This window comes from Sus scrofa, chromosome 14, assembly GCF_054392235.1.
Source record: "Sus scrofa isolate SSC_HxYL_T2T_F1_AM1 chromosome 14, Sscrofa_HxYL_maternal_Yorkshire_Landrace_v2.0, whole genome shotgun sequence".
Lineage (NCBI taxonomy): Eukaryota > Metazoa > Chordata > Mammalia > Artiodactyla > Suidae > Sus > Sus scrofa.
This window is the reverse complement of record NC_139396.1, coordinates 66,368,979-66,384,820: the sequence shown is the minus strand read 5'-3', so window position 1 is coordinate 66,384,820 and position 15,842 is coordinate 66,368,979. Positions and strand designations below refer to the sequence as shown.

The 15,842-nt window shown below is 52.8% G+C and overlaps 1 protein-coding gene across 6 annotated transcripts in view; it reads left to right on the top strand.

Moving 5' to 3' along the window:
- MN1 (MN1 proto-oncogene, transcriptional regulator) overlaps positions 1–15,842 on the top strand; it is a 48,125-nt gene that overhangs the window by 23,649 nt on the left and 8,634 nt on the right. Inside the window, exons 2-3 of one of the 6 annotated variants that reach the window (XR_014825833.1) lie at positions 10,420–10,564; positions 11,287–11,379. The exons of 4 other annotated variants lie outside the window; for them this stretch is intronic. Coding sequence is in view for 1 of the 2 variants with exons in the window: in XM_084993541.1 (XP_084849667.1) it covers positions 10,420–10,451 (32 nt within the window). In the remaining variant the exon portion in view is untranslated. Of the gene's footprint in view, positions 1–10,419; positions 10,566–11,286; positions 11,380–15,842 lie in introns of those variants that run through there. One more of the 6 variants, XM_084993541.1, reaches the window with a different exon arrangement.

The window sequence follows — 15,842 nt, the reverse complement described above, 5'->3', positions numbered from 1 at the left end:
CCCTTCAAAACACGTGCCTGACTGGGAGGAAGCACCCATAGCTGTGACCTGCTGCTTTGGCATGGCCTGGGTCAACGCCTCGGGGCAGAAAAGGGGTGTGCCCCGTAGGACTTTGCTTCTTGCTTGTGTTTCTCCCCATGTCCATGGGACAGTGAGCGAGTCTGTTTGCTGGAGACTTTTTTCTAGATTTCGCTTTTGGAAAGAGATCTTTTCTAATTCTCTGCCTTAAGCATTATTTTATGGGTTAATCAAAGGCGGTGGTGGGGCTGTTGAAAAGGGCGCATAGGCAGCAAAGTCCTGTCTGCCCATAGTGGGGAACCTCCACATCCCCCTTGTGTTTTAAAGGCGATGCACAAACTCTTTGCACGCCACTCCCGAGGGACAGAAAAACATCTCCGGCTGTGATTCCTCAGGTGTTTGCTCTGTCTCCCTCTCTGCCATCCGCCGCCTCACCCCCTACATCTCCCGCTTTTTCCTTCTCTGCCTTTCATTCCTAGAACAATTGTCCAGGCTAGTTCCTTTGGGCTCCTCCACATTCCCTGCCAAAAACAAAAACCATTCTTAACCCCAGATGACCAGGTCTGTAGCCGTTTTGTCTGGTATGTGGCGTCCGCCTGGGGGTTGGGGTTGTTGGGGGTGGGGGGGATGCATGCTTCCAATTTATATTCGGCGTGCCAGCTTCAAGGGGAGCAGGAGCTGGGAGAGAAAAAGCAAAAAAGCTTCAAGGAGCGCGGAGCCCAGAACCACCAGATTTCAAGAGAGGAAAGAGGGGGACCACAAGCTCAGGGCCAGCTCAGGGGCCAGGAGACAGCGGGTTCTGGGTCAGGCCAGGCCCTGGCCCTTCATACCCCCTGCCCCCCATACTTGTTGGCCTCATTGTGGACTTCGGATTTTCCTCTGTATTCTCTTTGGTTATTATTATTTTTTAATGAGGTCAGACTGAAAATCCATCTGCCTGGGCCTGCCTGCCTAGGTTTGAAGGCAATTAAACTGTAGACTAACCTCTTAATTAGGGTTTCCCTGTGTAAATCTCATTTGATAAATTCCTTATCATCCTTGGCTTTAACTGCAGCACGGCCTGGAGAGGGGATTGAGCTCCCCCTGGGACCTCTAAGTGAATCCCCCCTAGAGAGGCCGCCCGCTCTGCAAGTGGGGCTCCGCCAGCCAGAACCTCCCCCGGGAAGGGCTGGAAGAGAGGGGCCCCTTTCAGGGTTAATTAATCAGAAAATGTGGTGGTGCCCGGTGAGTCCCGAGAACTTGTCTGCCACCTTTTCATTCTCCTGTTCCCCCTTCTGCCTCCCTTCTAGAATTTTTTTTTTTTTTTGGGTGAACTGAACTCTGTTAAAGGAAATCTGTAGCCCCCTCTTCCTTCCTTGCCACTCCCCGCCCCCCCAACTTCTACCCAAACTGTTTGTCTGTGTGGATGGTTACATTTTTTCCTTCCCTTTTTTAAATGCGAGTGCGAGTGGGGCCGGGAGTGGAAATGTCAGGGGTCAGGCTTCAGGCAGCGGGGAGCAGAGGGAGCAGGGGGCAGCCTCGGCTGCTGCCTTTGCCTTTGGAGAGAAATCAGAGCTGAGCTTAACCCTTTGGAGTCCAGCCCCTGCCTGTGGCTTCTGGGCGCTTCTTCCTTCTCTTTGCACTGGAATCTGGGGACATTGGCACCGAGGCTTTACCTTTTAGGGTTTGGGGCTGAAAGCCACTCCCATGGTGTTGGGGGAAGGGGAGAGAGCTGAGGCATCCCAGCTGTACCCCTTAGAAGAACGCCCATTGGATCTGTGGTCCCAGCAGCACACACTGGGCTGAGCATCTGTAGTGTGCTGATCACTGGACTTAAGATGCTGCCCATGTGGATGGGGTTGGTGGGGCGAGCCTGGCCACATTCACTGCTCTAACCCTGCCAGCATCCCAGGAGATGTTCTTCTTTGCAGACTGGGGAGACTGAGGCCTGGGAGGTGTGGTGACACGCTAAGTCTCCCACTTGATAGCAGGCAGAAGTGGGATCAGGGCCCAGCTCTTCTTGTTCCAAATCTTTGATTTCCATTTACCAGAGCTTGCCCTCCCCGCCCCGGACCCTCCTCCCCAGCCTCCGAGGCCCAGTAAGAGGAGAGGCCTGTCTCAAAGATGGTGTTTTGACTCCTTAAACCACTCTGCAGCCACTGAAGAGGCAGGGGGGCCAGCTTGAGAGCCAGGCTTGGCCAGTGCCTCTTCTGAGTCACCTGTAGCATCCTCACCTTGCTGTGAAGCAGCTACTTCTGCGGACCCATTTTACAGATGAGAAGGTTGAGGTGCAGAGAGGAAAAAGACCTGCTTGTGGGTGTGGCTGGCAGGTGGTAAAGCCAGATCTGCCCTCTCCCACTTTGTGCCCACTGGATCAAGTTGCCCCTAAGCATGGGACCACTGCCAGTCCGTGGAAATAGGAAAAAACAGTACAGAGCTAGTGCCTGGTGACTACTGGTCTCCATCGCCTGTGGAGTTGTCCAAAGACAGAGGGTATTGATCCCCAAGTCATGGTTTCCTCAACTGTGAAGTGAGGTTGAGGGCAGTGTTTAGCTCAGGGGCTCCGTGGGCCGTGGGCGCTACACCTTATGATCCATGACTCGTACCTGGTAAGCTTCAACACACATCAAATCTTATTATTTATTCCTAATCATGGAGGGAGAAAAAATGTAGGCGCTGGTGAAGTCCCAAAGGGAAGACGCGCCATATTAGCATCAGCACCTCTGTGGACAGCCAGGAGCCAGTGAGAGCTCGGAGTGGTGGGCTCTGCCCGAGCCCAGCTTGAGGGGTTGACTGCAGAACCCAGCTGTATGGCTCTGGGCAAGTCACCTCACCTCTCTGTACTCCGGGGGTGGTGGTGGGGAAGAGGATGCCAACATCCTCAGTGGCCAGTGGGATGAATCTGGACCTTGAGTCTGCAGGGGGAGCAGAGGACAGTTTGTTTCATCACCTTGCCTTTCATTGGACAGTGGCTCTGTGATCCGCCCTGCTGGCTGGGTCTCAGTTTCCCCGTCTGTAATGCGGAAGCTGCTGTGAAGCTCAGAGGGCGGGATACACCCAGACGCATTTGGCAGCCTCCAAGAAAGCTGCTCAGACGTCAGGGGTTATTATTAGAGTAGGAAGTGGGCTTGTTTCTCTGCAGAGTGGAGGGACATCAGAACACAGGGGAGGCCCAGCCCTGACAGCTCCAGGTCTGTCCAGGGGTCTGTTTGCTTGTACCTGCCCCTGAGAAGGCACCACAGGGGTGGTGAGTGATAGTTATGCAGGTAAAAGGACCAAGATGATGTTCTGGGGCCTGGGTTCGAATCTCCGTTCCCTCTTCTGTGGTGCAGCCTTGAGGGAGTCATGTCGCTACTCTCTGCCTTAGTTTTCTCATCTATAAAATGGACACAGTCGATCTCCTATTTCCTGGAGTGGTTGTGAGGCCTAACTGAAGCGAGGCTTTCAAGGTGCCAGCCCGGTTTCCCACACGATGCCATGTCACCGGTCACTGAGACAATGACTTGGCTGAGCTGAGCCTGGAAAGGTCTTTGGAGCCGCCTGAAGCGGAACTTGAATTCTCCCCTTGCTGGCCTGTGGCCTCCCTTCCTCCCTCCCCCTGAAACCAAAGCCTAGCATCTGTTTCCCCAGGAGCTGTTTAATATTCTGCCGCGGTAAAATGAACTCATTGGAGCCACCCGAAAACAGCTGAATGAACCCCTGGCGCCCGGCGGCCTTTCAGAGTAGCTCCCGACCCCCCTCGGGCCTCAGGGAGGCTGGCAACGACAGCAGCTGTGGGAGAGGGGGCCCCTTTTCTTTTTGTGCCCCCCAATGGGGCTCCTGGAGGGCTGGGTTGGGGGCTGGAGGCTGGGGAGGGGCAGCCTGGGTTTCTCAGCCTATTCGGGGGCCTCATTTGTACTTCTTGGCTCAGAGGCTCTGTGTGTGAGGCCTCCTTGGGGAGGACGGGGAAGCCAGGCCTTCTTCGGATTCTTCTCTTGATCCTCCCCCAACCCAGCCTCGAACTGGGGCCAGTGGAGGCAGGAGCCCCCAACCTATAGGCAGCCCTGCTGAATGAGAATGATGATGAAAGAGACAGCAGCATCCTTGCCTACCTGCTGAGCACTGCTTGTGCCAGGCATGTCATCGCCACTGTTTTACTGCCTCTTCGAAGCCCCTGGAACAATTTACTGTCTGTAGTTCCCTTAGACAGATGAGGAAGCTGAGGCCCAAGCTGGCTTGTCCAAGATCACACAGCTGGGAAGTGGTCAACCTGGGCTTCCGCCAGAGCCCAGCTCGCTCCTTGATGGCTCATAGATATCTGCCCTTGATCCTTTGGTACCAGTGGCCTCTTCTGTAAAGGAGGGGCTTGTGGGGGGTGGTGGCAGGACTGTCCTGAGTTAAGTGACATCCTCGAGGAGCATGTCACAGCAGCGTGCTGTTGGTGCTCATTTTCATGCTAGCCATTATCTTTGCTTGATTACTCTGTAATGCCGGTTGCCTGTTCAATCCCAATCTCAGCCCCTCACCCTTCCTCCCTCCCCTGGTTGCCCCTGGGGGACTCACTGTTCACCCCAGTTCCCTCGGAAAGCGAATGGTAACCTAGTGCTTCCAGGAAGAGACTGAATTAATTTCATGTCATTATCCCTGATAAAATTAAATATTACTTACAATTAGTCTTGGGCAATTGCTGTACCGAGAGGCGGTAAAGCACTGAGGGGAAAACAGCCTGAGTCAGTGCCCATGAAGCTGTTGGCAGCTGGGTGTGAGCTGCTCGTGAACATCTCCATCACCAGAACTTAAACCCCAGTGGTGATTTCTGACGTAGGTTGAGAGCGCTGGGGAAGACCTGGTAGGAGGCACATGCAGTCCCTTTCTCCAAATTTTATAGCTGAGGAGCCTCAGCAGGTATTACTGGGCTTGGCTTGTTTGTTCCTTTTTGGCTGCACCTGCGGCGTGTGGAAATTCCCTGGCCAGGGATCTAACCTGAGCTGCAGCCGTGACAATACCGAGTCCTTAACCGCTAGGCCACTAGGGAACTTCTGGGCTTGGTTTTTCCAGCAGGTGGCTCTACAAGTGTCCTATCCCACAGCCTCTCTGGAAGATCCCACCAGACCTCTGGAAATGGAATCCAGGGTTTAGTGTTTTCTCCTCAGTGTTCAAATCTCAGCTATACCACGTCCCAGCTGTGGGACTTTGGCCAAAAGACTTCCTTTCTCTGAACCTCAGTTTTTCTGCTCTGTAAAATGGGGGTAATGCCTATTGCTCCATGAATTAATGTGGGGGCTTGTGGGATGGGTCTGCTGTGCCAGAGTAGTAGTCATGGCTAGTAGTCATGGCTGCTGCCGCCAGAGAGGATTCGGAGGAAGGAAAAGTCTTGTCAGAGGAGGCCAGTGATTGCACTGAGTCCAGGTAAGGACTGTGAAATTGTGCAGAGTGCTTTGGATGCCACTTACCAGTATCAGAGTATAATTGCCACTTAGTGACTCTGTGACCTTGGGCTGGTCCCCATGGGTCTTCCAATCTCTCTCTACTCATCATCCGGGAAATGGGAATAGTGACATATGCATTATGGTTGTCATGACAATATGGAAGGTACTGGTGAAAAGTGAGGCTTGAGGTCAGCCACATAGAAGGTGACCTATAGCTTGGGGTCATTATTATTGTTTTTGCTAATGTTCCCATCGCTCTTGTTAGTCTTTAGTCACTGCAATTCCTGGCCTCTTTTTTGAGGCTTGTGGACTTGGACTATTCAGAACTTTAATAGGAGAGATGTGATGGGGAGAACAGGAGGCAGGATATGGGAATTTTAATCCTAGCCTGACCTTGACCTATCATCTGACCTTAAGCAAGTCACTTCATTTCACTGGGCCTCAGTTTCTTCCTCTCTGTGATTGGACTAGGTCAGATTTACAGATTCAATGTCAAGTGCTAATCTGGATTGATTAGTTCTGGCTGCCTAGAGCATTGTGTTGAGAAAGACTCTTTGGCTGTATCTGAGCTCCGTGGGAGGGGGTACCAATGTCTGCCATGGGCTCAAGAGGAAATACGTGTTGGGGTGAGTCCCAGGTGGTTGATAATCCTTGAAAAAAAGGATCCTTGTGGCTCTTGCCAGCCCCAAATATACCTCGATCTGTGAAACCTTCCTATTTGAAAGGGCTTGTCTTTTGTTAAGAAAACTAGTAGTCATGGCTGCTGCCGACGCAGATTGGGCGAGACTTTGTAGATTACAGTTCTGGACCAGCATCAGCCAATAGAACTTTCTGCGATGATGGAGATGTCCTATATCTGCACTGTCCAATATGGGAACCACTAGCCACCGATGGCTATTGTACACTTGAAATATAGTTAGTTGTGAATCAGGAATGGCTGTTTAGGTTTTATTTAAATTTAAAAAGTCGCATGTGGCTAGTGGCTACCTTATTGGACAGCCCACGTTTAGACTCCTAGAGCCCCTGGATTTGTAGAGGCCCCCGGGATCATCAACTTGTTATACACCAAGCATGTCCTGAACTCTGGATGGGTCCTTGGGTGAAAGGCTGTTGCTTAGCAACAGACACCTGCCCCCAGGCAGCTGGAAACCACCTCTGCAAGAGCTTTGCTCAGGTGGGTGAGCTCTGCACAGGACAATAAATGCTTTTCCCTTCTGCACTGCTTGCCTCCTCAGGGGACTGGTTCCCTGGGGCTCAGACCCTGCAGTGGGCAAGGCCTGGCCTGGATCAGATTCCTCCATCAGGCGATGACGTGGAGGCCAGTTTCTTCTCCTCCCGTGGCACCCCAGGAAATAGGCAGGTGTTTCCAGACAGAGTGGATGGGCCGAGAGGGAAGGCCAGGTTGATGACCTTTAGAAGAATGAGAATCATTTTTTACTTTCCTTCCCTCCTCTCTCCTTTCTTCATCTCCCTCTCTTGCAGGCCTGGGGCAGAAGTAGAAAGCCTTTGAAACTGACTTGGTTCCATCCTGTCGGGGTTGCTCCCTAGCTGTGTGGTTTTGGGCAAGTGCTGTACGCCGTTGTACACAGCCTTTCTGAGCCTGTTTCTACATCTTTAAGGAGGAAAAACGTGTACACACAACCAACCAAATGAAAACCCAAAGGCAAACACTTTTTAAAAAAGGAAAAGCACCCTCCAAAGATTAACAAGAGGACCTAATGCAGGGATAGACAGAAACAGGTTAGAATGGTGTCTGGGATGTGGTTCATTTCCCTGGAAAAGGAGAAAAAAGAGAGTATCAGAGCACTGGAGGGTAATTCAACTGATTCCCACGCCTGGCATCAACTTAAAGCTCATCTCTGAGGGTATCCAGTGGTTCCAGGCTCAAGGTTGGTAGGCAGGAAGGGTGGTTGGGTAGGGGGGTGTTGGTTGGGAGAGGGGTTTCCCAGGGTCATCATCCTCTGGCAGGAGGAAATTGCTGGCATTTGTCAAATGACCCCTTGAGTTTTTATCCCCGTTAAAGGCACCTGCATCTTGTACCCTCCTTGTGCACCAGTGGGGTCTAAAATAAATTGGAAGAATCCTAACCTCTGGATTTTGAAGGACGTCTGTTGGCTAGATTGGGGATCTGGAGAGTACGTGAATGCCCTTCCTCCATTTCTGCATAGTCTGGAAGGTGTGGGCTTTCTCAGTAGATTTGGAGGAGGAGCAAATGTCCCCATGAACAAGTCTTGCTTCATTGGCACCTGGGAAGCCTTGAAAAGTCCCTAATCAGGTCTGTCTGAGGACCTGGCTGATGTGGTTTTAGTATTTTTTATTTTAATAATTTTTTGGGGTCTGTTCCTGCCCTCAGGGATTGGTGCAGTCAGCATATATTGGTTGAGAGTCTACCTATGTGCCAGGTGCCAGGACCATGGTGGTGAGGGACAAGGCTCCTGATTTCATGGAACTCACGTTCTAGAGGCAGTAGCATGAAGCAGGCCAATTATGAGAAGTCTGGGTTAACATGAAATATTACAGTATGGTGGGCATTGGAGCCCACTGAGGGACTTAGAGAGACCTACCTGAGGAAGGGAAATATGGAATTGTTAATTAGGTGAAGGAAGAAGTGACAGTAGTGGTCCAGGAAGAGGGGAGAGCTGGCAAGAGTAGTGTTGCCACCACTTGGTGACAGCGTACTGCAAACTCCTCTGTGAAAACTGTTTAAGGGGAGGACTGAGTTCTGGTTTAGGCAGGCAGGCCAGAATCTTATGATTTGGTCACATTTCTGCCCCTGACTTAACCCTCTCTGGTCTCAGTTCTTCAGTGTACAATACTAGCCAGCCCAGTCTTTCTAGGATTTTGTTCTGCTTTCCTCAGAAGATCACAGGGACAATTGTCTGTGCCTTCTGTCATGGGAGGAGTGGCATTGAGTCTTTTTTTTTTTTTTATGGCTGCACCAGCAGGGGTTTCCCAAGCTAGGGGTTTCGAATGGGAGCTGCAGCTGCTGCCCTACGCCATAGCCACAGCAATGTGGGATCTGAGCCGAACCTGCAACCTACATTGCAGCTCACGGCAATGCCGGATCCCCTGACCCACTGAGCAAGGCCAGGGATCGAATCTACATCCTCATGGATACTAGTTGGATTTGTTTCCGCTGTGCCCCAATGGGAACTCTGAGAGGCATCAAGTCTTAATCCTGATTTTCCATACCTGAGACATAGGCCAAATCTGGAAAATCTTTCCAAGAGGTGGGGTGTGTGTTTTGTGAAATGTATCAAGTCCGGGGAAAATTTGACAGAAGGCGAGACTGGGGTGGGCTTAGTCACCTAGACCCCACCTGTGTGCCTTCTCCTTCCCACATCCCCTGCCAGGAAGGAATGCAGTGACCCCTGCCTTCCCCTCAAAGCCAGCACTCCACCTTCCCAGGTCAACCCCAGGGATACACCGTGGGTGTTGCACACATAGGATCCAGCCAGTCCTCTCTGCCACTCCAAGCGAGAGGTTAGCTAACACTTCCCGTCAGTCTTTATCGTAATTTGGGGTGGGGAACACCTACTTGGGTGCATCTTTAGGCAGCCAGAACGCCCACCAGTCACAATGGGGATGGCAGCCCAGAGAGGGCAAGTGACGACACTGAAGTCACACAGCCAGCTTCCAGCAGAGCCAGACCTCAGCTTCCTGGAGTTGGGGATGAGGGCCCAGCCTGGAGGGAAACCAGGTTGCAGTCTGTTTTGGCAGGCACACCTCTCCCTGGAAAGCCAAAGGCTGGACCTGTTGGAACCCTTGGGAGATGGGTGTGCCAGGCCGGGTGCTCTGGGAATTTTGGTCTCCATTGTTTGGATGGGAGTGACCAACTGGCTTCTTCTAAACCCAGACCAGCATCTACTGCTCCATCAGTCTCTCTCCCTGGGCCAAGCAGATGCCACGGGGTGGTTAACAGGATATAGACTCTGGACTCATACAGACCCGGGTTCAAATTCTAGCTCTCCACTTTTCTACCTGTGTGACCTCATGGGGCTGTTAGGGTATAAGTGAGATCAGTCTGTGAGAAGGACCCAGACCAGCCCCGGCATAGAGGATCTGCCTGCCAGAGCACTCAGGCCTCACTTACCCGGCCTGTCACCATGCCCTGTGCCCATTACTCTGTCCTTCCCTGAGTTGAGGCTGGGATATGAGGGGGGTCCTCAGAGCCGGTGAGTGCCAGCTGGCTACCCATTTCTTCCCGCCTCATGTGGCCGACTCACCTTTCCCTGGAGGGCCCACCTCTCTCCTCTTTCTTTCATTGCATTTGTGGATGTGCTTTAGAGTGATTTTTCTTTTTTTTTTTACAACAATCCCTCTTCAGGACTTCCTGTTGTGGCACAGCGGAAAAGAATCCGACTAGTATGCATGAGGATGTGGGTTTGATCCCTGGCCTCGCTTAGTGGGTCAGGGATCTGGCATTGCCATGAAGGTGCAGCTGGGATCCCACATTGCTGTGGCTGTGGGGTAGGCCTGCAGCTGTCGCTCTGATTCGACTCCTAGCCTGGGAACTTCCATATGCCATGGGTGCGGCCCTTAAAAAACAAGCAAAACAACAACTCTTCTTCCCCTACGACCAGCATTTTACCGTTGTATTAATTTTTCAGCAGGAAGGCAGGATGGTCTCCACCACAGGAAGACAGGGCCTTAGTGAACAGGGAGGCCATTTCTGATTCCCTAAGCGTCACCATGTGGGTCCTCACAGATCTGCAGTGTTGTTGACACACAGACACCTTTCTTGGAAGTGTTTATTGAGCACCTATTGGGTGCCTGGATGCTCCTTCCCACTTGTGTGGACTTGGATGAGTGATACCACTTTTCTAACCCTCAGGTTCAAGGGTTGGCAGACTTTCTCTGCCAAGGGCCTGATAGTAAGTAGTTTAGGTTTGTGGGCTCTCTAACCTCTGTCATAGCTGCTTAGCGCCGCCACTGTAGCATGAAAGCAGCCATAGATGAAATGGAAACATTTGAGCATGGCTGTGTTCCAATAAAACTTTATTTATAAAAACAGATGGTGGACCGGACTCACCCCGTGGGCTCTAGTGTGCTGACCTTGGCAGGTTCTTCGTCTCTGAAATGGGGCTAAGAGAAGAGAAGCTGCCTCCAGGGTTACGGTTTAAAAGAACCAGGAGTGAATGTAAAAGAACAACCACGTGGTAGGTGTTAAGGAGTGTCTGTTAGTTCATTATCAAATGGCATTCTTCCAAAAGCACCGCCTGGGGAAGAGTGCGGTCTCCTGTCACAGATGGGGAAAAGGACGCAGAGAGATAGAGTGATTTGCCCTCAGCCCTCTGCCCATCATTGGATGGCCTGGGGTGCATCTCTCTCCACTTCGTGCCTCAGTGTCCCCACCTGTATCCTTAGAGAGGACTCATTGATGTAAAGGCTCATGGCGGGATGATGATCACGTGTGGGGGCGGGGCCACGGAGAGGTGGAGTCTCTTGTAGGGACCACCACCTGAGACATGGCAGGGCTGGAATTAGGGCCTGAGTTGGGTTTCTTGGCTGCCAGGAAGAAAAGGCTGGTCCAGTTGGACCAGAGCTGTTTCAGAATATTGTCATGAGGGTGGGAGCCATTCCCCCCACTTGCTTAGAGTTGGGGTGCACAAAGGATTTTGTCCCCAGTGAGGGAGTGTTTCCTAGTCACCTGTCCTAAGCCAAGGCATTTTATTTTATTTTATTTTATTTTATTTTTGCTGTGCCTGTGGCCCTGTGTAAGTTCCCTGGCCAGGGATGGAAACTGCCATAGCAGTGACAATGCTGAGTCCTTAACCGCTAGACCACTAGGGAACTCTCAAGCCTCTTATTAATGTTGATATATTCCCAATGTGGCTGTCCCCCTCCCCCCAAAAAAGCCTTCCTTGGCTCCTTTTTGCAGCAGCAGAGGCAAACTCTTTCCTGGGGTCTCCAGTCCTGCATGACTGACTCCATTGAGATTTGCAGCCTTCTCTTCCTCTGAGTCCCCCAGGCCGTAAGTCAGGGTCCCTGGGCTGGGCTTTTGTTCTTCTGAAACAGTGGTATTGGAATTTGGGGGGCCCCCTCTCGCTTCTCTCTCTCTCTCTCTTTTTTTTTTTGCTTTTTAGGGCCGCACCTGCGGTTTATGAAGGTTCCCAGGCTAGGGGTTGAATTGGAGCTGTAGCCACTGACCTATGCCACAGCCACAGCAACACCAAATCCGAGCCTCGTCTGCAACCTACAGCACAGCTCAAGGCAACGCTGGATCCTTAACCCACTGAGCGAGGCCGGGGATCGAACCCCCAACGTCGCGGTTCCTAGTTGGATTTGTTTCTGCTGTGCCACAACAGGAACTCCCCCTCTTCCTTCTCTTGACGCAAAGCTTTATACTCATCCTATGCTAGCCCCTCTAGCATGTCCTCTCCTGCAAAGTCTTCCAACCCCCACCTGTCCCCGGGGTCCCACTTTGCTCCGATAGGAATGATCTCCCTTTTGCCATTATGTGTTTACTGGAATATCACTCCACCAGGCTGGGAGCTCTCTGAGCCCAGTGCCCAGCACACAGCTGGGAGCACGTATTTGGTTGTGACGTTTTAGTGCTTTAGCCCATCATCACACTGTTATCGCCATCTTCCCTCTTCCAGGCTGCCCAGGCTCAGATGTAGGGAAATGATTATGGTGACTGGATATTGAGCACCACCTGGGTACCAGGCCTTTCCTCCCCGTCTCTGCAAGGCAGGAATGACCAAACTCACTTTTTAGGTCAGGAAATGGAGACTTGGGGAATCAAAGCAGCTGATTATGGGTCTTATGGCCCAGTAGTGACAACTGTCCCAAGACCGAGCCCTTCCTTGGGACCCAGAGGCACTATGGGAAGTTACTTGAGCTTGCAGGCCACTTGCCTCCCTGCTATCCTGACGTGGGAAGATCACAAGGCCCCTTCAGACCTGCGGATGGGCAAGCAGGGCAGATGCCCGCAAGGACCTCCATCCACAGCATCTATGCTTCAGAAACTTAATTTTTAAAATTCAGACTTAGCCTGAATCTGGTTTTTCTTCCAATGGACTGAAAGCAATGTGGTTCTAAAACTATAGAAATGCACAGGTAAATTTGTCTTGTTTTATAAAGATAATGGTTGAATGGCTTATCACATGACAGGCAGAGAGCAGGGAGCTCAGTGAGGTGTCAGCCTTGGTGTTAGGTCGCCTCCAGTATACAGGTGAGGACTCAGAGAGGGACAGTGTCCTGCCCAGGGCCACACAGCACTGGGCCCAATGTCATGGGGATGAATTGTGGGTAAGAAAGCGAGAAAACAGAGAGTGGGAAGGCCTGTGCCAGAGACAGGGCTGCAATGAATCTCAAATACAATAACCACATGAGAAATACTCACAGCAGCTACTGTTTCTTGGGAATGCCTGACAGTGTGCTAAGTGCTTTGCTTGCATTGTCACTGGACCCTCCCAACGACCCTATGAGGATAATACACTCTTCCCCCATTTCCCGGATGAGAAAACTGAGGATCGGAGGCATTAATATCCCCAAAGCCAGTCCTGAAACCTGGTGTTTAATCTTGCCGTGCAGAGCTCCCCCTGCATAAGCATCCTTGATGCACCATCAGAAGGAAGGTGCAGGCCGAGGGCTCAGCTCACAGACCCCCCCAGCCTGTCAAGTCTCAGCAGCAAGCAGACCAGGAGTGGCCTGGGGGGTGCACAGGGCTGCATCTGTCACAGGTCATTGGCCGCGTGGCCGCAGGCGCCAAGAGAAGGAGCCCAGTTGGAGGGGCTCAGGCAGGAGGGTGAGGGGCCTGCCCTGTCCATCCTGTGGACTCTGGGCCTCATACCCCACCCTGGTGTTTCCTCCTCCCGGGCTGGGAAAGGTCCCTGGAATTCAGCGCCCCCCGCCCCCAGTTCCCGGTCCCACCCCTAGCTCTCAGCAGCCTGGTCCCCGAGATGCCCTTGCTGCTTCGCCTCAGTGGAGCCCTCAGCCAGCTCTCAATCTAAATGACAGCTGCCCTCAGCCAAGTCAACTCCAATTAATTTCTGAGGGCTTCCAGGGGCCCGGCTGAACCTCTCACCAGACTGAGCTGCCCCAGCGGCTAGAGCGAGGCCCCTTCCTCACCCTCGTGGGGCCTCTTGATCATTGGTGGGGGGCCCTCCCTGCCCATCAGGAGCTCCCATGAGTGCCGTATGCTGCCCCCCATCCGATGGGGCTGATATGGAAATGCTCTGGCAGCATCCCCGGAGAAACCAGTGAATGGGGGCTTCAGGTCTTGCCCTTGCTGCTGTGTCACCGGGGTCATTCTCGTCCCATCTGTGCACTTCAGGGCCATTTCCCCAAAAGTGAGAGTGTTGATCCAGAGAGAGAGAGTGGGGAAGAGGGAGGTGGGGGGGAGAGGGAGAGAGAAAAAGATGAAGAGGGAGGGAGAGAGGCAGCAGGAGAAAGAGACTGAGCGAGAATGTGAGGCCGGTGGGAAGGAGAGAGATGGAGAGGGGAGGAGGCGGTGGTATACCTGCCACTTGGCAGGGACGTTTTACTTCTTCATGTGACTTTGGCATCGGGCAGACCTGGGAGTGACCCTGGCTCTGCCACTGGCCAGCTGTGTTAACTGTGAGTCTGTGACATCCCCTTCCTGAACCTCGAGTTTCCTCCCCTGTAAAATGGGCTGCAGTGTTGGGGCCCTCTCTCCTTGGGTGTTGGGTTGGCCTAATGAGATTGGCAGAGGCCCGGCCCCAGAGGGAGCCTGAGGTCAGCATATCTCAGTGTCCCTTGGTTTGGAAGGGCACCTGCCTCAGCCTCCTGCCTTCATGAAATGTTAAATCCGATTGCCCCAAAGGGATAGAAAGAGTGCAGGCGGGTGTGGTTGTACATCCACTCACCACAGTTCATTTTAGTGAGGACCAGATAGGCCCAGAGACTGGGAGTGATTTGCCCAAGGTCACACAGCAAGCAAGTGAAGAGCTGGGATGGGAATGTAAGTCATTCATTCAAATAGTTCATGAATCCTCATCAGGTGCCTACTGCATGCCAGGGACCAGAGAGACTGCGGGGAGTGCCATGGACAGGTTTGCCTTCAGGGTCTCCATTCAGGCCAGGCTCCTCTGCTCTTTACTGGAGGGAATGTTATCCCCTTCTATAGATGGGGAAACTGAGGCTCAATAAGTTGAGATTGCCCAAGGTCATGGAGCTGGTGAAGGGCAGAGCTGAGACTCAGATTGAAGAAGTAGGATTTGAACTCAGGTTTCTGAACACCCCAAAGCTGCGGAGTGTGGGGATTTGGGCTTGCCAGCTTCGTGCTGTTTGGTGGCTGTGTAGACCGTGTTCGTGCCACCTGACATCTGGCTTAGATTTGCTGTTCCTGCCCCTGACACTAGAGTCAGCCTCCCAGACCCTGTCTGCCTCTCTGAAGGATGGGATGTGAGCAAGGGCCTGGACATGGACAGGCAGCCAAGGCGTGGTCCTCCTTGAGGCTCTGCAGGACTCCAGTTGGGATGTGGGGACCAGTTCCACTGGGACTGGTTCCCTCACAGCCCCCGTGGCAGGTTCTTGGAGATGTGCCTTAGTGTTGCATGAAAAAGCCTTGGACTTTGCTAACTACTGAACAAGACTTTTTACTCCTGCTCCGATTGCGGATGGGCTTTACCTGAGCACCCACCCAGTGCCAGGCACAAAAGAACTTGATGTAACTGATCAAGGACCTGGGTGCTGACCTTATCCTGTTTCACAGAGAGAAGCCGAGTCCCGGGGAGGGAAAGTGACTTGCCCAAGGTCAGCCTGCTGGGAGAAATGCCAGGACTGAGATAAGGACCTTGCTCATCTGACTCCAAAGTCCCCCTCCCCGCCCCCCAATCCTGTTTTCCGTCTTTGGTGGCCTGTTGCTCAAAGGCTTGGAACTCAGGAGCCCACCCAACCCCCGCCAGGGTGAGATGGGCCAGTGCTTCCCCATAGCCAGCTAGGTGGTCTGTGGCAGCATCATTACTATTATGGTGATGGGGGGCGGGGTGCCATCTGCTAGCAGTCGGGAGGTGGGGGGGTCACGCACCTCTGTGTAGAGGCGTTGGAGAGACATCACCACAAGGCTGACAGCCAGGTAGATGGTAGGAGTCAACAGGGGTGAGGAGGGAAGGGTGTTCTAGGCAGAGGAAGCATCAGGAGCAGAGGTGTGGAGGAGGGAAGGATTGGGGCTTCATGGAGAGACGGTAGCACTGTCGCACCAAGAGGTGAGGCTGGAGGCCAGGTTGTGGGAAGCTGGGGACTTTATCTTGGGAGCACTGGGGAGCCATGGAAGGTTGAAGCAGGAGAGGGAATTGCTCTAGTCAGTGCTTCAGAGTTCCTCACTCAGTTCACAGGGAAAAGTGGGCCAGCATGGAAGCAGAGGGAGCAGCAAGGTAGTTGAGGCAGGCGGGAGTGGGGGCCTCGTCTGGGGAAGGGGTGACAGGGCAGGAGAGAAGTGGGTGCATTTTGAAGGCAAGCTCTTCCCTC